Source organism: Sardina pilchardus, chromosome 20, assembly GCF_963854185.1.
Source record: "Sardina pilchardus chromosome 20, fSarPil1.1, whole genome shotgun sequence".
Classification (NCBI taxonomy): Eukaryota; Metazoa; Chordata; class Actinopteri; order Clupeiformes; family Clupeidae; genus Sardina; species Sardina pilchardus.
In genome coordinates this window covers 25,905,034-25,926,988 of record NC_085013.1, presented here as the reverse complement: position 1 = coordinate 25,926,988, position 21,955 = coordinate 25,905,034, and the positions used below count along the sequence as shown (strand labels likewise).

Sequence of the window (21,955 nt, the reverse complement as noted above, 5' to 3'; positions counted from 1 at the left end):
CCAACACAAACGCCTGCCGTCGCCATGGGCACGCACGCCCCTCATTGCCCAACACTTATCAAGCCTGCAGGAGAGAGCAGACAGACTCAGTGCATGCACACACACCTGTGTGTGTGTGAGAGAGAGAGTGTGTGTGTGTGTGTGAATTAACTCACTTTGTGTCGCTCTTATTTATACACATCAGCTTGTTTTCTGTCTATTTCTACATTCCCCCACCTCTGCAGTTTCTTCTTTTCTCTGTTTATTTTCTGTTTCTACATCCTCCTCTCCTCTACAGTTTCTCCTTTTCTGTCTCTTTTGCTTTCGTTCAGTTCCTTGATCTCTTTCTCTCTTCTTGTTGTGTACAGTATTTATCATCTCCTTTGCACCTCTTGTTTCCGTCCCATCTCTTACTTCTCTCTCTCTGTATTCCTCTCTCTACCTCCCTCTCTCCCTTCTCTCTCCTCCATTTCCCTCTTTCTCTGCCTCCTCCCTCTCCTTTTCCCTTCTCCCTCTCTCTCCCTCAACCCTCTCCCTTTTTCTCTCCCTCCTTCTCTCTCTCTCTTTCTCTCTCTTTACTCTCTCTCACCCCCTCTCTCTCCCTCTCCCTCTCCCTCTCTCTCTCTCTCTCACCCCCTCTCTCTCTCCCCTCTTTCCTCTGTCTCTCTCCTCTCCCTCTCCCTCTCTCTCTCATCCCCCCTCTCTCTCCCTCTCTCCTCTCTGTCTCTCAATCTATCTCTCTCTCCCTCTCTCTCTCTCTCTCTCTCTCTCTCTCTCTCTCTCTCTCTCTCTCTCTCTCTCTCTCTCTCTCTCTCTCTCTCTCCTTCTCACCCCCTCTCTCTCCCCTCCTGCTCTCTCCAGATGTTGTGTGTTGGCCCCATGAGGAAGCTGAGGGAGATGTATTAATACATGCTATTGATTAGATCAGGACCCCTGACAGTCATTTGCAGAGATACCATCTGGCTGCTGTTCCAATGCCTTCACCCAAACAGGACGCGACACCTTATTAATCTCAACCGCCGTGGTATAGACAGCTTCCCTCTCCTCCCTGCCGACACACACACACGCACACACACACACACACACACACACACACACATACACACACGCACACGCACACACACACACGCACACACACACACAGCCAGCCGGACCTGAAGGGTGCAAGAAATTAAGGTTATTACACAAATTGAGCCATATGGTCCAAATATTTCAGAGCCGAAATTTACTAGGCAATAAAAATGGCTGCTGCCTAGCTAATGGTGTAAATTACAGTTTAACCATAGCTCTAATGATGTCCTTCTGCTGCCTGAAGCCACTCTTACATGAAGGACATTGTTTAAAAAATACCCAGTAGAAAAAAGAGAGGGGGAGAGAAAAAAAAAAGCCTGCAGAGAGAGTGAGAGAGTGAGAGAGAAAACAGAGCGAGAGAGAGAGAGAGAAAGAGAGAGAGAGAGAAGGGGGGAGTGTGGAGTGGGGGGGGGGCGCCAACAGCATGTTTACAATCTGTTAGTTTATCATTAAGAACACAGCGAAGGCTGCATAAACATAATGGGCAAGCGCCAGAGCGTGCCTCTCCTCTCCTCTCCTCTCCTCTCCTCTCCTCTCCTCTCCTCGCGGAAGCGAAGCGCGCTTGGACGAGACGGCGGCACGGCGCGGCAGCCGCCCACCGAAGATCTGAAGCGCATTCTGAGCAGGTAGCCGGGGCCAGCGCGAACAGAACGGCTGCTAATAACCCATTCATTAAAAGGACAAACACCCCCTTAAAGAGACCCCCACTTTTAATTGAATTGGTCGCCGGTTGGGGTCGGATGCCGGCGCTGTTAGCACGGCTGTTAATGATCTGGCACGTAGCTGCTTTAAGTGTGGCATGGATTTTTCTGTGTGTGTGCGTGTGTGCGTGTGTGTGTGTGTGTGTGTGTGTGTGTGTGTGCATGTGTGTGTGCGCCTGTGTGTGTGTGTTTTCATTGAGATCTGATTATCATGCTTTTGTCCTTCTGTGGTAGGATCAAATGTGAGTGCTTCATTGAAGGCTTTCCAGGCTAGTTTCACAGTCGACTGCACAGGCCTGGAGGCGCTGTTAGCATCCAGCGCTCGCTGAGAGTAAAGGCTTCCTAGTGGTTAAAAACAGCACTTCCACCTGTAACTGGGCGGCGGCGGCGGCGGTGGTTGTGAGACCGTATCAGTGCTAGGGCTTTAAGGAGAGCCAGGCGATTATCCACTTTGCCAGGATTGAACAAGCCGGCCTGGTCTGTCCGCCTTTGTGCACCTTACCTACAGTACCACTGCAGTGCAAACGGCCACATAAGGCCCACGTGCATGCTTGCAGGTCTGTTAGTGTTGGTGTTTGGCGTGTGAGTTATGTCTAGAAGTAAAATAGATATTGTTTGACATGTCATCACAGTTTGCATTGTGGATGGTATCATTATTAGCTAGAGCAATACTTTAAAACTTCACTTGATAGCAAGAGAGGTACTTTAAAACTTTAGTCATTAGCCAAAGAGATACTTTACATTTATATCAGCAATACTTTAAAGTTGCTCTAAGCGATGTTGGGTAATGTCACTTCTGTTGATGTTCAAGCAAAACAGAGAGCTAGCTTGCCCCTCCCTCCAAATGAAACTCTCCTGGACGCACATCTTATCGGTGATTGGCTGGAAAAGTGTGTTATGTTTCATGGTCCAGGCTGCACCAGGCTGTTTTTGTTGACGTTTTTTGGAGCCTGGGCTGTACAGAGGCCACTTTTTTTTTTTTTTTTTTTTTTTTTTTTGTAAGTTAAGTTTATTTATAGAGCACATTTAACCACAGCTCACACTGTCCAAAGTGCTGTACATAGTGCATAAGCTAGCAAATAATAAAATAGAATAGATAAGCAAATAAATACATATACAGAACAGTATTTTTGTAGTGTATTCAGGGGACAGGCAGCCAGTGGATTGTGAGGAAATGTGACAAAAAAATTATGTTCTCTTAGAAACAGCAAACCATCGCTTAGAGAGCCTTTAAGACTGTATCTTCTTGCAGTTATTGTTGGCAGTAATTGGTAGATGGGACTGAAGTCACCTAACGATGGCACAGACACCACTCCATGATAGACTGTGTCCTCCCATAGACCGTGACCATGACGACCAGGATAGACTGCATCCTCGCCTCCTCTGGTGTGGCTGTAGGAGCCCCTCAGACCCCCTCAGCGGTACCCTCATGGCATTTTAATGGCCCGTCCCTGCGGTGTCGTTTAAGTCGAGATGACCCGAGGCCAGTGCTTGACCCGGTGGTCTGGAGATGGTGAGGTGAGGTTCCCGTGACAACGTCCTCCAGCCTCCAGCTGATGGTCTGAGGAGTAGAGAGGCCGAGCGGGACTGGAAAGGGCAGCCTGGAGTGGGACCAGTGTGTGTGTGTGTGTGTGTGTGTGTGTGTGTGTGTGTGTGTGTGTGTGTGTTCAGAGGTGCAGAGGGAGAAGAGGGGGGTGGGTGGTACGAGGGGAGAGCAGGAGAGGACTGGAGAGGGCAGCCTGGAGTGGGACGTGTGTGTGTGTGTGTGTGTGTGTGTGTGTGTGTGTGTGTGTGTGTGTGTGTGTGTGTGTGTGTGTGTGTGTGTGTGTGTGTGTGTGTGTGTGTGTGTGTGTGTGTGTGTGTGTGTGTGTGTGTGTGTGGAGAGAGCAGGAGAGGACTGGAGTGGCTTCATCAGACCTGGGGCTGATACAGAAGGTCTAGCCTCTACCCCAACCAGCACTCTCAAACACACACACACTCACATGACCCTCTCTACCCCCACAAGCCCTTCTCCTCAAACCCTCCATGCTGCCCCTCCCTCTATGCACACATGGACATGCAGGCAGGCAGGCACACATACACACACACAGACACACGTGCGCCCTCTTCACCCATTGATTTAAGGGCTCTTCACCTGATTGGAGCCCTCTCCCTCAGCGCAGCCCCTGTTTGAACCGCCTCACACATAATTAACGCTTTGCCAATGTGTGTGTGTCTGTGTGTGTGTGTGCTTGGGTAAGTGTAGTGGTCAGGAGAGGAGAGGAGAGGAGAGGAGCAGAGCAGAGCAGAGCGTCTCGGTGAAGCCTGTTGCTGATGCCCAGCTCAGCTCAGCCCTTGGAGGAGGCCTGCGATGACCCTTGCGTCCTGGAGTGTGTGTGTGTGTGTGTGTGTGTGTGTGTGTGTGTGTGTGTGTGTGTGGTGGTGAGGTGTTAAGCGCCAGTGAGGGCTGCTGCTAATGATAACAGCCCTCCAGACAGACACACACTCACACACTCCTCCTCAGGACCCTCACAAGGCTGCAGTCTGCACAGGCTACATGCTAATCTGCCCTTCTTAAGGAATGTGCACACACTTCAGATGGAGGCCACTTTATCTATCTCTCTATCTATCTATCTATTTCTATATATCTATCTGTCTATCTATCTATCTATTTCTATATATCTATCTGTCTATCTCTCTCTTTATCAATCTATCTATCCGTTTGTTTGTATATCTACAGTATCTATCTGTGTCCTCCTCTCTTTCTGTGTATATATGTGTGTGTGTGTGTGTGTGCGCTCAGAGGTGCAGAATCTTTATCTATATCTCCATCTGTATTCCTTCCATCCATCCATTGTCTTTCTTTCTTCCTTTCTTTTTCCTTTCTTTTTTCTTTCTTTCTTTCTGTATTTTCATTACGTTTGTATATACAGTATCATCATAGGATAAAGGACTTATCCTAAATCAGATTTTGCCTCTTGGTGGTAGATATGTTACCTAATCTGTAAATTACTATATTGAGTGATACATTTAGTGATGCTCGCACACACACACACACACACACACACACACACACACACACACACACACACACACACACACACACACACACAGACACATGCACCTCACACATGCACCACATGTGTACACACACACACACACACACACACATGCACCTGCACCACTCACTCACACACAAACACAGGCACGTGCACACACACACACATTTACACACGCAGGCACACAAACCTGCATGCACGCACGCACACACACACACACACACGCACACACACACACACACACAGGGTATTGTGTGTTTGCAGAAATGAGAGCAGTCGCTGCGTGATTGGCTGCTCCCCCGCCGCTCTCTGGCCGGCCGTGTGGCCTCAAGCCGCCAAAAACAATCATGGCTGCCAGTATGAGGTGGGCAAGCCTCGCCGTCGCCACGGCGCCCGCATCCGCATCCCCATCCGCGCAGGATTACCCAGCAGCCCCCTCCCACCAGCTCCTCTGGCCAGAGAGGCTGTCCCAGTAGCAGTGTGTTGGTATTTCTGACGCATTCACACACACACACACACACACACACACACACACACACACACACATCGCTAGTGGACATGTACTACCCTGAGTGAACCACTGCTCGCGCTGGTACGGTGACTTCAAGCTAAATGTGTGCTGTCATCATGAGGAACCATTTACCTTCATCTCTGTTCGTTTAGTACAGACTTTCTGTCCAGCTGTAGTGCACTTAGATAATATTCTAATAATTCTACTAATATTACATTTCACAATAGTAATTCCAATCATGCAAACTGTTTGTTAGGAATTTAATTTATAAATTTAGCAGCATATACAATTGAATAATGCCACATTTGATATGATATTTCCTGTAAACTTATTATTATTATGTAGAATATATATAATAAAGGCCAATATTATGTAAAAGCGTTTTTAGTAAAAGATAGTTGCAGTAGTATATTCCCCATTTTCCTTTGTTTTTATTCAAATTGCACAGGCACACATACTGTATAGTGTCCTATTTGCTCTTTCTATCCTCAGTATTACAGTATGCTGATTGGGCCTACAGTACACTACTGTATGTTTTGTGCTGGCTTGTCGTCTCTTCAGCCGTATCTGTCCAGGCCGTTTGTAGTGGGCTGTCCCCTCCCAGTGTTCTTCCCCGTCTCCTCGTGTTTGAGCAGTGCACACCTGCCCTCTCATGGCCTTTCCAGATGAATGCATGAGGAGGGCCGTTAACACCTTTAGCTGCATAACTTACTCTCGCCTAATCTTACATGCGCGCCGCCGCCGCCGCCGCGGAATAACATCACCTGCTGCGGCTCGGCCGTAATAATCCCTGTTATATTCTCAGATCCTTTTGATGTTGCCAGATTAATGGTTTTTGTACCGGCTAAAGAATAAGAACGGTGAGGAGATTCCTGGGAGTTCTCTCTCTCTCTTTTTTCCCTCTCTCTCTCTCTCTCTCTCTCTCTCTCGCTCTCACTCTCTCTCTCTCTTTTTCTCTCTCTCTCTCTCTCTCTCTCTCTCGGCTAATAAATGGCAACCCCGGCTGAATTGCGCCGCAGTCGTTGCCGCGGCGACAGTGCGTCTGCTCTGGCGTATGCAAATGAGGCCGTCCCGCACCTTTGAAGGGTCAAGAATGTGCGGCGTGGCCTGCTCAGCATAATTGCTGTGACAAATACACACACACACTCACTCACACACACACACACTACCACACTCACACAAATACACATGGTTACTCTTCATTAGAATCACGCCCGGCCCTGGGCGCTCCCCGCGCTGTCGCAGGAGATAACACACACCAGAGGAGAGCGCTCGGGACGGGACGGCAGGAACCTGAGCAGCGCGCTCACACACACACACACACGCTCGCTCGCTCGCTCGCACTCACACACTACTGCACTCACACACACTAACGCACTCACACACTACTGCGCTCACACACACTAACGCACTCACTCACACTCCCTCGCTCACTCACACACACACTACCACACTCACACACACACTCCCTCGCTCGCACTCACACACTACTGCGCTCACACACACTGACGCACTCACACACACTCCCTCGCTCACTCACACACACACTACCACACTCACACACACACTCCCTTGCTCACGCACACACACACACACTACCGCATCTACACCCACTCCCTGACTCGCACTCTCATGCACACACTTCCTCACTCTCACACACACACACACACCTTCCCTCGCTCGCACACACACTACCTCATTCACACACAGACTTCCTTACTCATATACACACTCTCTCACTCACACACACTCCCCTCAGTCACATACACACACTTATTTGCTTGCAGGCAGAGGAGAGGCCTAAAGCAAGGTGCCAAATGACCAAAGGAATGGCTGAGTACGAGCTACTGAAGTGGTGTATTCCGCTGGAAACACACACGCACACACTTCCACACACACACACACACACACACACACACACACACACACACACACACACACACACACACACACACACGCAGGCGAACAAGCGAGCAGCAGCCCATCAGACACCTCTCTGATCCCCACCCCACCCCACCCTGGCATGCATAATGCAGCCGGCACACGCCTACCCTCTCCCTCAATTACCGAGCTGCCGCCTGCTCCAGCCCCCCCCACGCCCCCCCCCCACGCCGGCCATGTGCTTTTGTCATAGCCAATAAACTCCGCAGACGGCCGACGCACTTAAAAGAGCCACCGGTAATTCTTTTGTGCTTTTGTTTTAAAGTCTTTATGAATATTTATAGTTGCACATATGCGCACACAAAAGGGGAGAAAAAAGAAGAAGAAGAAAAAAAAAACTGTGAGTTTTGCATATGTTGCAGATTAAATAATTGGTTAAAAAAAAAAAAGAAGAAGAAGAAAAAAGAATGAAGCATGTTTCTTATTAATCTTCTTCGCTTAAAATATATCTGGATCCCTTTTCTAAGCGTACAGTTTATGATATGCTGTGTGATTTCAATGATTTCATATGGAAATGCTCCCGGGAGCCCCCTGATTCAGCCGCAGACGCCTCTTTCCCTTTTCTCCTAATGAAAACTTAAACACCTTCACTTTTAGGGATGCGAAGCTGTAAACATTTATTTAGAAATCTATAACAAAAAATCAATTCTCTTAGTCGCTTTTTAATGGCTGCCTTGAGCGTCTCGGCTGAGCAGGCAGGCGCTTGTTAATGCGGAGAGGACGTGTGCGCGCGAGTGTGTGTGTGTGTGTGTGTGTGTGTGTGTGTGTGTGTGTGTGTGTGTGTGTGTGTGTGTGTGTGTGTGTGCATGTGTGTGTGTGTGTGTGTGTGTTTGGGTAAAAGTGTTTGATAGCATTGCCATCTAGGGGCGGCCCCTCCGTCTCGGCACTAAAATAAAAACCCAACCAAGCAGCTGTTGCTATTGACACTGTGCATATGTTTTCCGCTTTATGGTCCACATGCTTTCCATATTTCAGCGCGTAAAACAGCTACCTTTAACCGCCCCAGAAGCTCCCCGCCACGTAATGGATTTCTAGGGTTTAATCTGTCAGGGGAAGATTATTGTTTGCACTCTGGCTTACGCCTGTTGTTTTTCTGGCACTGGTTAAGTGGATCCATTTACAAAGGAAAAGCTTTGCTCTTTTAATTTTTTGTCTCTCTCTCTCTCTCTCTCGATCCTGTCTCCCTCGCTCTCTCACTATTTCTCGCTTTTTCTCTCTCTCTTTCTATCTCTGTTTCTCTTTCTTTCTCTCATCCTGTCTTGTGACAGGGGAATTATTAATCCTGTTTGCTGTTTAAAAACATGTAGAAGAAATAGCTATTTACAAACCCCAGTTATCAGGACTGCATCCTGCCAGCATTGTGTGTGTGTGTGTGTATGTGTGTGTTTGTGTGTATGCGTAAGTTTGTGTGTGTGTGTGTGTGTGTGTGTGTGTGTGTGTGTGTGTGTGTTTGTGTGTATGCGTAAGTTTGTGTGTGTGTGTGTGTGTGTGTGTGTGTTCTCTCTCAAACAGAGGCGTCTGTATTTATGCTAATGTCCCAGCAGTATGCTAGCAGTTCTGTCTGCTAGCGGCAGCTGTGCTGAAACGGGCTAACTGCTGAAAGCCCATCCTGATTAATCCCATCTAAAGCCAAACACAGGCACGCCGCACGAGTGTGTGTGTGTGTGTGTGTGTGTGTGTGTGTGTGTGTGTGTGTGTGTGTGTACACACTCCCAAACCCCAGGCTTACCCAAGACTGCTGACACGCAGCACCCAGGGCCCCTTTGGAAAACATGACATGAACATGCAGAAAATCAATTTGCAGAATAAACTCTGAGCTTTTTTGCATAAACACACAAGCTGACTCTCACGTCTGGTGTCGTCGGAGAGCCACAGAGTGCTGCTGGGATTCAAATGCATATTTATGCTGGAAGAGGAACGTCCAGGAGATTTGTGGAGAACCCACCCAGTGGGAACTTACTGCTCTGCAGTTGCTTTTTTTGTTTTCTTTTTTTCCGTTTTTTTTTTTTCATTTGTGCCTCTGAACCAATTTACTGCATTTTCATCCAGTAGGTTTGGGATTATTGTGTTCATTTGAAAGCAAGTCTGGTGTTCATCGATTAGAACGTAAGCTAGTACTTAAGATACAGTACATATTTTATTTATACTTACTGTATTGTCAGTCACTTTCTTTGTATTTAATATTTTGTCATCTATGAAGCATGCAATAGAGCCATTGTTGGTTTTATATAGTACCTTTTTTTGCTAAGAGAGTACATTGGACAATATCAATATCAATATCAATATCAATATCTGTGTGTGTGTGTGTGCGTGTGCGCGTGTGCGCGTGTGTGTGTGTGTGTGTGTGTGTGTGTACATTGCAGGGGGACAGCCTGCAGGGCCATGTTTTTGATCTGGGGCCCTACACTATCTACAGTGTGCGCGTACAGTGTGCGCATTGTAGTAGGTGTAGATGTTTATATTACATCTACTGTATACCTACATCCACAATTGCATAAATTGGACACTCATCAATATCTGTGTGTGTGTGTGTTTGTTGCAGGGGGACAGCCTATGGACAGGAACATGTGTTTGGTCTGGAGCCCTACAGTGTGCGCAAACAGTGTGCATGTTGTAGTTGGTGTAGATGTATTGTACTACAGTGCGCACACTGTACCTACTACAACTGCATAAATTGGACACTCATCAATATCCGTGTGTGTGTGTGTGTGTGTGTGTGTGTTGCAGGGGGACAGCCTGCAGGCCCATGTGTTCGGTCTGGAGCCCTACACCACCTACAGCGTGTGCATACAGTGTGTGTGTGTTGTAGTTGGTGTAGATGTATTGTAGATAAATTGGACACTCATCAATATGCGTGTGTGTGTGTGTGTGTGTGTGTGTGTGTGTGTGTGTGTATGTGTGTGTTGCAGGGGGACAGCCTGCAGGCCCATGTGTTCGGTCTGGAGCCCTACACCACCTACAGCGTGCGCATACAGTGTGTGTGTGTTGTAGTTGGTGTAGATGTATTGTAGATAAATTGGACACTCATCAATATGCGTGTGTGTGTGTGTGTGTGTGTGTGTGTGTGTGTGTGTGTTGCAGGGGGACAGCCTGCAGGCCCATGTGTTCGGTCTGGAGCCCTACACCACCTACAGTGTGCATGTTGTAGTTGGTGTAGATGTATGGTACTACAATGCGCACACTGTACCTACTACAACTGCATAAATTGGACACTCATCAATATCCGTGTGTGTGTGTGTGTGTGTGTGTGTGTGTGTGTGTGTGTGTGTGTGTGTGTGTGTGTGTGTGTGTGTGTGTGCATGTGTGCGTGTGTGTGTGTGTGTGTGTTGCAGGGGGACAGCCTGCAGGCCCATGTGTTCGGTCTGGAGCCCCACACCACCTACAGCGTGCGGGTGGAGGCGGTGAACGGAGCGGGCAGCGCGTCCAGCCCCTGGGCAGCCGCGCGCACCCTGGACGCCTCGCCCAGCGGCCTGGCCAACTTCAGCGTGGAGAGGAGGGAGCAGGGCCGCGCCCTGCTGCTGATCTGGGACCAGCCCGCCGTGCCCAACGGAGACATCAAGGTAGGGGGAGGGTGGAGACAGGAAACGCATCACAGGGGTGGAGACAGGAAGCGCATCACAGGGAGGAGACAGGAAACGCATCACAGGGTGGAGACAGGAAACGCATCACAGGGTGGAGACAGGAAACGCATCACAGGGTGGAGACAGGAAACACTTTTTTTTCAGATGTAGTTACTGTTATGTGATTGTATCATTGCCAATGATCACTGCATGAAATGTTTTATATCTTATACTTCTGTGTGTGTGTGTGTGTGTGTGTGTGTGTGTGTGTGTGTGTGTGTGTGTGTGTGTGTGTGTGTGTGTGTGTGTGTGTGTGTGTGTGTGTGTGTGTGTGTGTGTGTGTGTGTGTGTGTGTGTGTGTGTGTGTGTGTGTGTGTGTGTGTGTGTGTGTGTGTGTGCGTGTGTGCGTGTGTGCGTGCGTGCGTGCATTGTGTGTGTGTGTGTGTGTGTGTGTGTGTGTGTGTGTGTGTGTGTGTGTGTGTGTGTGTGTGTGTGTGTGTGTGTGTGCGTGTGCATGCGTGTGTGCATGCATGCTTGCATTGTGTGTATGTGTGCGCGCGCGTGTGTGTGTGTCCTCAGATGTACAACATCTATAACGAGGGTAACCTGGAGTTCAGTGGGCTCTCGCGCCAGTTCCTGTTCCGCCGCCTGGAACCCTTCACCACCTACACCCTGGTGCTGGAGGCCTGCACGGCCGCCGGATGCACTCGAACGCCCCCTCAGCCAATCACCACGGAGGAAGCGCCCCCTTCCGCCCCGCCCCCTCTGGTGGCTGAGCCAATCAGTGCCAACAGCGTGCAGCTGCACTGGCTCCCGCCCACGCACCCAAACGGCCGCATCCTCCATTACCGGGTCATGGCGGTGACCTTGGACACGGGACGGTCGCGGACGGAGGAGGACGACCTTCAGAAGGCGAAGGTCGTGTTCACGGAGAACGACACGCGGGCGAGCAGCTTCTCGCACAACGTGACGGGCCTGCAGCCGTGGAGCCACTACGCGTTCCTCGTGCGGGCGGTCAACGCCGCCGGACACGCCGACAGCCCCTGGCTCACCGTGCGCACCAAGCAGGCGTCTCCGCGGGGATTCGCCGCCCCGTCCGTCAATCACGTGGAGGGGAACCCCTACGCGCTGGAGGTGTCGTGGGCCCCTCCCCTCGAGAGCAACGGCGTGCTGCTGACCTACCGCATCCTGCGCAACAACGCCAGCTTCCACTTCAGCTTCGACTCGGGCGTCCTCCGCCACACGGACGAGGACCTGGCGCCGTTCGCCGTCTACAGCTACGCCGTCGTGGCGTGCACCGCCGAGGGCTGCGTCGCCAGCGACCCCACCCAAATCAGGACTCTGGAGGCTCCCCCCGCCACGGTGGAACCTCCCACGGCCACCAACGTCACGGCGCACTCGGCCAGCGTCTCCTGGGGCGTACCATCCATCCAGAACGGGGAGATCACCCTCTACGTGCTGCTGGTGGACGGGGAGGAGGCGTATCGCGGGAGGAAGCTGAACACACTGGTGTCCACTCTGCTGCCGTACACACACTATGAGCTGACCCTCAGGGCCTGCACCAACGGGGGGTGCACCGTCAGCGGCCCGACCCCCCTGCACACGCGGGAGGCCCCCCCGGACGACCTTCAGGCGCCCGTGCTCAAGGTCACGGGCTCGGAGTCGGTGGAGGTGAGCTGGAGGGAGCCGGGGCGGCCCAACGGGGTCATCACGGGCTACGAGCTGCGCAGGGACGGACAGCTGGTGTACGTGGGGAACGACACACGGTGAGAGACGCGCAGCCTCTGTGTGTGTGTGTGTGTGTGTGTGTGTGTGTGTGTGTGTTTGTATGTGTTGTGTTTCCCTCCTCAGGTATGCAGTGTGTGCATGTATGACAGTAGGAGTCATTGAGAAGCTTTAAGAACTGGTGACCAGCCTCCAAAATTAGTCCCCATAACTAGTGATACTGTCTCTTAATGGCGTCACAAAAAAGGACCTTAGTGCAGTACTGGAAGTTGGCTGTGCTACTTACTCACAGTAGGTCTTAGTTTAACGAGAGAAATGATTACCAAGTATTCTAATGTCCAAAGAAAATTAAATTAACTTGAAGGAACATTCAAATTAACTGAATTACATTCAGTGACTCTTTTCAGCTTGATATCAGACCCTTTGAATGAACCCCCCCCCCCCCCCAACACACACACACACACACACACACACACACACACACACACACACACACACACACACACACACACACACACACACACACACACACACACACACACACACACACACACACACACACACACACACACACACACAGCCGTGGGCAGCTGTGGTGTACTGGTTAGCGCATCGGACTTGTAACCGGAGGGTTGCCGGTTCGATCCCCGACCAGTCCACCACGGCTGAAGTGCCCTTGAGCAAGGCACCTAACCCCTCACTGCTCCCCGAGCACCGCTGGTTGGGCAGGCAGCTCACTGCTCTGGGTTGTGTGATTCACCTCACTGTGTGTTCACTGTGTGCTGTGTGTTCACTAATTCGGTTAAATTGGGTTAAATGCAGAGAACTGAATTTCCCTCACGGGATCAAAAAAGTATATATTCTATTCTTCTATTCTATTCACACACACACTAGTTCTGATGTGTTTAGGTTTGAGTGTAACTGTGTGTGATGACTGAGGGAGTGCTGTGCCTCACCTGCCTGCAGGTACCACGACTTCACGCTGCTGCCCAGTGTGGAGTACAGCTACGCGGTGACGGCCAACAACAGCCAGGGCGCCGCCGTCAGCCCCGCGGCAGTGGCCCGCACGCGCCCATCAGCGCCCTCTGGTGTCGCCCCGCCCAAACTGCAGGCCACCGGCGCGGCCAGCGTGCTGGTCCAATGGGAGGCTCCGGCGCGGCCCAACGGCGCCATCCTCAGCTACGCCGTGTACAGCCGCGACCCGGCCGAGCCCAGCGGCCGCCGCCACCTCTTCCCCCCCGAGCACAGCGCCTTCCACCGCCGCTCCGCCAGCCTCACCGGACTCAAGCCACACTACAGGTACACACACACACCACACACTTAACTACACACACTACACACACTACACACACCGCCACCTCTTCCCCCCCGAGCACAGCGCCTTCCGCAGCCGCTCCGCCAGCCTCACCGGACTCAAGCCACACTACAGGTACACACACTACACACACTACACACACACTTATCACCGGACTCAAGCCACACTACAGGTACACACACTACACACACTACAGGTACACACACTACACACACCGCCACCTCTTCCCCCCCGAGCACAGCGCCTTCCGCAGCCGCTCCGCCAGCCTCACCGGACTCAAGCCACACTACAGGTACACACACTACACACACTACACACACTACAGGTACACACACTACACACACTACACACACTACACACTACACACACTACACACACTACACACACTACACACACCGCCACCTCTTCCCCCCCGAGCACAGCGCCTTCCACAGCCGCTCCGCCAGCCTCACCGGACTCAAGCCACACTACAGGTACACACACTACACACACTACACACACTACACACACTACACACACTACACACTACACACACTACACACTACACACACTACACACTACACACACTACACACTACACACACTACACACTACACACTACACACACTACACACACTACACACACCGCCACCTCTTCCCCCCCGAGCACAGCGCCTTCCACAGCCGCTCCGCCAGCCTCACCGGACTCAAGCCACACTACAGGTACACACACACACCACACACTTAACTACACACACTACACACACTACACACACTACACACACCGCCACCTCTTCCCCCCCGAGCACAGCGCCTTCCACAGCCGCTCCGCCAGCCTCACCGGACTCAAGCCACACTACAGGTACACACACTACACACACTACAGGTACACACACTACACACACTACACACACTACACACACTACACACTACACACACTACACACACACTTATCTAAACACACCACACACACTACACACACGCCACGCACACTACACACACACCTCACACATCACACACACTACACACACGCCACACACACTACACACACACCACACACACTACACACACGCCACACACACTACGCACACGCCACACACACTACACACACGCCACACACACTTAACTACACACACTACACACACGCCACACACCACACACTACACACACTTATCGCTGGACTCAAACCACACTACAGGTGCACACACTACACACACACCACACACGCCACACACTACACACACCACACACATAATACCGGACTCAAACCCCACTACAGGTACACACACCACACACACTACACACACACATATCACCGGACTCAAACCCCACTTCTGGTACACACACCACACACACTACACACACTTATCACCGGACTCAAACCCCACTTCTGGTACACACACCACACACACTACACACACTTATCACCGGACTCAAACCCCACTTCTGGTACACACACCACACACACTACACACACTTATCACCGGACTCAAACCCCACTACAGGTACACACACCACAGGTACACACACGCCTGTTGCACCTGATCGCCTTTAATTGAAAATAGTTCGACTGCAAGCGTTATTTGCGCGTTGTTTTATTCAAGCGTTGTGCACCTCACGTTTGACATGCAGCAAACCGCTGGCTGTGCGATCGCACCCTGACACAGTTTTAAACGTTGAGCATTTGCATTTGATGGAGTGATCTCAGTCTGCCCCAACAGCAGGATATTGAAAAATTCTGCCGAGCTTTATTTCATACTCAGGGCTCTTTCTACGATAACGTACGATTTCGTTTATATTTATTGGGGGAAGGATAAAACAAGCAGATGTCTTACGGCCTGATAAAAATGATAACAAATGCTTAGTTTTGAAATAACGGTGCGTCGTACCGTAAAAAAAAACGTATACCGGGGGCATGTCCTAAATCTCACCCCTGCTGTCCTTAACACCTCCGTTCATTCATCGCATGTCATTGAGCATCCTTAACTAGGAGAGGGGGAGAGGGGGAGAGGGCGCAGGGTACGGAGGGGTGGAAGAGACTGATAGAGAGAGAGACAGCGGAGGGATAGGAGTCACCCTTGAGGTTTTTGGTCATGTGTCGGCGCGGCGGAGACAAAGCCCCGGTTGAGAGATAGCGGCCCCATTCAAATGCGCGCTGATTAAAGGGGCTGGCCGGACGCACGCGCGTATGTTGAAGTGAAATACTGATAAGCTGGGGGATAATAATACCCCTTCAGCTTTATCATCACGCCATCACTGCCTCCCCCAGACGACCTTCTCTCTCCGTTCACCTCTCCACTCTCTCTCTCTCTCTCTCGCTCGCTCACTCGCTCACTCTCTCTCGTTTTTGTCTCTCTGTCACTTTCTCTCTCTTTCTCTCTTCCTCTCTATCTGTCTCTTTCCTCTCTTTGTCTCTCTTTCACTATCCTTCTCTTTCTCTTTCTTTCCTTCTCTTATTGTCTCTCCCTCCCCTTCTCCCCCTTCTCTCGCTTTCTATCCCTCTCTCTCTCACTCACTCTCTCTCTCCATCTATCTGCCTATCTGTGTATATCTCCCCTTCTCTCTCTCCTTTTCTCTCACTCTCCCCTTCCCTCTCGTATTCTCTCTCTCGCGCTCTCTCTCTCTGTCTCTTTCCCCTTCTCTCTCTCTCTCTGTCCATATATATATACAGTATATCTGTGTATATCTGTGTATCTCTTTCCTTCTCTCTCTACCTCTCTCTCTGTCTCTTTCCTTCTCTCTCTCTCTCTATCTGTGTATCTCTCTCCCCCTCTCCTCTCCTTGGTTCTAATGCCAGCGAGTTGATCAGGGGAAAACACCTCAGTGCGGTGGTGCTGTTTGCCAGGGCTGGCATTGGGCCTGCAGTCACTTTGAGTGAGAGCAGAGCGGAGCGCAGGAGAGGAGAGGAGAGGAGAGGAGACGAGAGGAGAGGAGAGGAGAGCACAGGAGAGGAGAGGAGAGGAGAGGAGAGCGCAGGAGAGGAGAGGAGAGCGCAGGAGAGGAGAGGAGAGGAGAGGAGAGCACAGGAGAGGAGAGGAGGGGAGAGGAGGGGAGAGGAGAGGAGAGGAGAGGAGAGGAGAGGAGAGGAGAGGAGAGGAGAGGAGAGGAGAGGAGAGGAGAGGAGAGGAGAGGAGAGGAGAGGAGAGGAGAGGAGATGAAAGTGTCTCCGGTGGTGGTCAGGCCTTTTTGTGTGTTTGATGAGGTCGGGGGATTTTTCACTTTCATCATAGGGGAAAACGATGAGGTGAGAGAGAGAGAGAGAGAGAGAGAGAGAGAGAGAGAACACTGATCGTGGCAGAAAGCAGATTCCAGTCCCGTATAGCCCAGAATAACAGAAAGCTGAAAAACATCACCTACAGTAAAAGGGAAAGCATTATGAGGTCAATGGGTTGGAGAGGAGAGCACATGATTGAAATGGAAGCTGTTTTGTATAGGACTGCAACATGATTCCTATAGATCCTGACACAGATCCAAGACATTAGTCATTATTTTGGTCGATGCGTTGTGGAAAATGTGGAGTAGAATGTGTTGCGAGCGAGGGTGAGCATTATTGAGTTTGGCCCACATGTGCATACAGTATGTGTGTGTGTGTGTGTGTGTGTGTGTGTGTGTGTGTGTGTGTGTGTGTGTGTGTGTGTTTGTCTGATCATAATATGCTCTCTCCCCATTGTCACGTATGAGGTGCATGAGCATGTGTCTGTGTGTGTCTGATATGCTTTGTCCCTATCCTCAGGTGTGAGATGTGTGTGTGTGTGTGTGTGTGTGTGTGTGTGTGTGTGTGCGTCTGATCATATCCTCTCTCCCCATCCTCAGGTATGAGGTGCGTGTGGAGGCGTGTACCCTGCTGGGCTGTGCCGCCAGTGACTGGGCCTCGGTGCTGACTCTCGAGTCTCCCCCTGCTGGTCAGTCCGCGCCACTGCTGGAGCTGCAGCCGGACGCGGCGGGGCTCCAGACGGCCTTCCTGCTCTCCTGGTCGCCCCCGGCGCAGCCCAACGGCCAGCTGCTGCACTACGAGCTGCTCCGCAGAGAGGTCCTCCAGGGCGAGGCCACCACCACCGCAACCAGGGTCTACCTCAACTCCTCCGCCAGCTACCGCGACGCCAACCTCGCCCCATACACCGCCTACGAGTACCAGGTATGCCAACCTCGCCCCATACACCGCCTACGAGTACCAGGTATGCATGTTAACCTCGCCCCATACACCGCCTACGAGTACCAGGTATGCATGTTAACCTCGCCCCATACACCGCCTACGAGTACCAGGTATGCCAACCTCGCCCCATACACCGCCTACGAGTACCAGGTATGCATGTTAACCTCGCCCCATACACCGCCTACGAGTACCAGGTATGCATGTTAACCTCGCCCCATACACCGCCTACGAGTACCAGGTATGCATGCCACCCTCACACCTCGCCCCATACACCGCCTACGAGTACCAGGTATGCATGCCACCCTCACACCTCGCCCCATACACCGCCTACGAGTACCAGGTATGCATGCCACCCTCACACCTCGCCCCATACACCGCCTACGAGTACCAGGTATGCATGCCACCCTCACACCTCGCCCCATACACCGCCTACGAGTACCAGGTATGCATGCCAACCTCAAACCTCGCCCCATACACCGCCTATGAGTACCAGGTATGCATGCCACCCTCACACCTTGCCCCATACACCGCCTACGAGTACCAGGTATGCATGCCACCCTCACACCTCGCCCCATACACCGCCTACGAGTACCAGGTATGCATGCCACCCTCACACCTCGCCCCATACACCGCTTACGAGTACCAGGTATGCCAACCTCGCCCCATACACCGCCTATGAGTACCAGGTATGCATGCCAACCTCGCCCCATACACCGCCTACGAGTACCAGGTATGCATGCCAACCTCGCCCCATACACCGCCTATGAGTACCAGGTATGCATGCCAACCTCAAACCTCGCCCCATACACCGCCTATGAGTACCAGGTATGCATGCCAACCTCAAACCTCGCCCCATACACCGCCTACGAGTACCAGGTATGCATGCCACCCTCACACCTCGCCCCATACACCGCCTATGAGTACCAGGTATGCCAACCTCGCCCCATACACCGCCTATGAGTACCAGGTATGCCAACCTCGCCCCATACACCGCCTATGAGTACCAGGTATGCATGCCACCCTCACACCTCGCCCCATACACCGCCTACGACTACCAGGTATGCATGTTAACCTTGCCCCATACACCGCCTTCGACTACCAGGTATGCATGCCAACCTCACACTTCACACCACCTATGAGTACCAGGTACATATGCCAACCTTATTCCAACCTCGCCCCATACACCCCCTAAGAGTACCAGGTACATATGCCAACCTTATCCCAACCTCGCCCCATACACCGCCTACGAGTACCAAGTACATATACTGTACCAACAAACCTCACACCACCTATACCAGGTACATATGCCAACCTCACACCTCACACCACCTACAAGTACCAGGTATGCACGCCAACCTCGCCTCATGCCAACTTCACGTCACGCCATACTCTGCGTACGAGTATACACAGCCTCGTATACGAGGTATACACAGCTCCAAGAATTATTTATATAACATACAGTATGTACAGTATATGAATGAACACTATATGGGAGGTATGTTTAAATACAGTGTTTATGATTACACTGGCCAGACACTACGCTGTCTCCCTCAATTCCGTCCGACGGGGGTCTAATCCACATCCCTCAGTCATGCGTTGGCACGGCGACCTCTCCTAATTGACAGCGTACCCTTTCCAAGCGTGCGTATCGGCGCAGGTATCGGTGTGTCAGACATCAGAGAGGAGAGAGGCGACAGGGGCCGCACATCCAGGGATCCAGAGTTGATGGAGTCGATGGAGGTTCACCGCATTGTTCTGCCTTATTTATGAGCTATAATTTATTATATGGGGGTGGGGGTGGGGGGGTAGGAATAGACTGGGGGGGGTATTATGTTGTTATTTGTGTGTGTGTGGGGGGGGGGGCTCCAGTTAGAGCCTCCAGTTAGAGCCTCAATTATTATCAGACATCCCAGCAAATTATTCCCCAGTGCCCTCAGACCCATACACACATACACACACACACACACACACACATGCATGCACAGAGACACACACACACGCACAGTAAATGCGCGCGTATTGGAAAGACCTTTTAATGCCTGTCGGTCACCTCCCATGGGAGCTGCTAACTGCTGGTGACATGTGACCGGATGGGGGCTGCATGCTATCGGTGATCAATTACACGCACAGCACATGCAGATTCAGAGCTGGACACACACACACACACACACTCACACACACACACACACATAGTGTATGCAGAATCAGAGCTGTCCATTCACACACAGCTGCTGAGCCCACCAGGCTCGCTTTTGGTGAGAAAACATAAGGGAGACAGTGTGTGGAGAAACATTTAGCTAAACAGTTTAATAGTCAATAAGTATACTGAAAAGATGCAATCGCGATAAGTGTGATGGTAAAAAATGAAAAGTGTAGTGTGAATTTGAGACTTTGAGACTTAGCATGGTCATATCCTACTGTTTAACACATACAGTAGAGCAGACCTTAGCATGATCATATCCTACTGTTTAACACACAGTAAACCTTAGCACTTAGCATGGTCATATCCTACTGTTTTACACAATGGGTGCCTCTCAACATCTCTCCTCAATCCTCGATGCTCGGTCCTCATGGGGCGTTCCCACTGATCTATAACTAACACTGGATAGACTATTCCATTGTTGCCGCCCCGTCATTCTTTACCTAATTAGTGAGGACGAGGATCGAGGAAGGAAGGGAGGGTGTATAAAAGACCAAATGAGAGGCACCCATAGAGCAGATCTTAGCGCTTAGCTAGCATGGTCATATCCTACTGTTTAACACAGGGTAGACCATAGCATGGTCCTATCCTACTGTTTAACACAGGGTAGACCATAGCATGGCTGTTGCCGACTGTTTTACACATAGAGCACGTCTTTGCATTGGTGTTCCCTACTGGGCTGTTGTCGGAAACTCATTGTCTCCCCTCATTAGTTGACTTTTGGAGTGAACACAAGGACAAACTCTCAGCTGGAACTCAAACTCCACAAACGATGAGCAGTCACACACAACTTTCCCTGGCTTGTGTGTGTGTGTGTGTGTGTGTGTTGTCTGTGTGTGTGTGTGTGTTGTCTGTGTGTGTGTGTGTGTGTGTGTGTGTGTGTGTGAAGCTCTCCGATAATTACCACTCGCACCCAGACCAGTTAGCTTTTGAACCCCGGGCTGCTTTCATGAGGAGCGCGTCGCCATGGCGCCCCGACCCTGCCAGGGGAGACCCTGGGCGTGAGAGGAACAGCACCCTCGCCGTGGAAACCTCTTGTCCATCCGAGAGCGACGAGGCCCCGTGTTTACGGTGTTTTATTTTATTTAGCCGTAATTAGCTTAATTACAGCTCTGTATGCATGCCGCCACGCCGCCGTAAAAACACTGATCTCGCCACAAGGACACACAGTCCCTCTGTGACTGGAATACACGCATGCACACACATACTGTAGAGACACACACACACACACTCACACATACTCATCCACATCCACATACACATACACATACACATACACATACACATACACATACACATACACATACACATACACATTCACAAACTGGTACACACACACACACAAACGCACACACATACACCCCTACACACAGACACACACACACACACACACACACACACACCCCTACACACACACACATACACCCCTACACACAAACACACACACACACACACACACACACACACCCCTACACACACACACATACACCCCTACACACAAACACACACACACACACACACACACACACACACACACACACACACACACACACACACACACACACTCAGACACACATACACTAGTACCTGACTGCCATCACACACTCCGAGCTCCCACATTGCTGTACTAACAACAGAATAGAATAAAGAATAGAATATATACTTTTTTGATCCCGTGAGGGAAATTCAGTTCTCTGCATTTAACCCAATTTAACCGAATTAGTGAACACACAGCACACAGTGAACACACAGTGAGGTGAATCACACAACCCAGAGCAGTGAG

At 51.0% G+C, this 21,955-nt stretch overlaps 1 protein-coding gene across 1 annotated transcript in view; it reads left to right on the top strand.

Annotated features, from left to right (window-relative positions):
* Nucleotides 1–21,955, top strand: part of ush2a (Usher syndrome 2A (autosomal recessive, mild)) — a 303,780-nt gene that overhangs the window by 270,385 nt on the left and 11,440 nt on the right. The window contains exons 62-69 of the mRNA XM_062522184.1: nucleotides 10,574–10,801; nucleotides 11,381–12,567; nucleotides 13,493–13,825; nucleotides 14,083–14,133; nucleotides 14,264–14,314; nucleotides 14,492–14,542; nucleotides 14,631–14,681; nucleotides 17,633–17,954. Coding sequence (XP_062378168.1) covers nucleotides 10,574–10,801; nucleotides 11,381–12,567; nucleotides 13,493–13,825; nucleotides 14,083–14,133; nucleotides 14,264–14,314; nucleotides 14,492–14,542; nucleotides 14,631–14,681; nucleotides 17,633–17,954 — 2,274 coding nt within the window. The remainder of the gene's footprint in view (nucleotides 1–10,573; nucleotides 10,802–11,380; nucleotides 12,568–13,492; nucleotides 13,826–14,082; nucleotides 14,134–14,263; nucleotides 14,315–14,491; nucleotides 14,543–14,630; nucleotides 14,682–17,632; nucleotides 17,955–21,955) is intronic.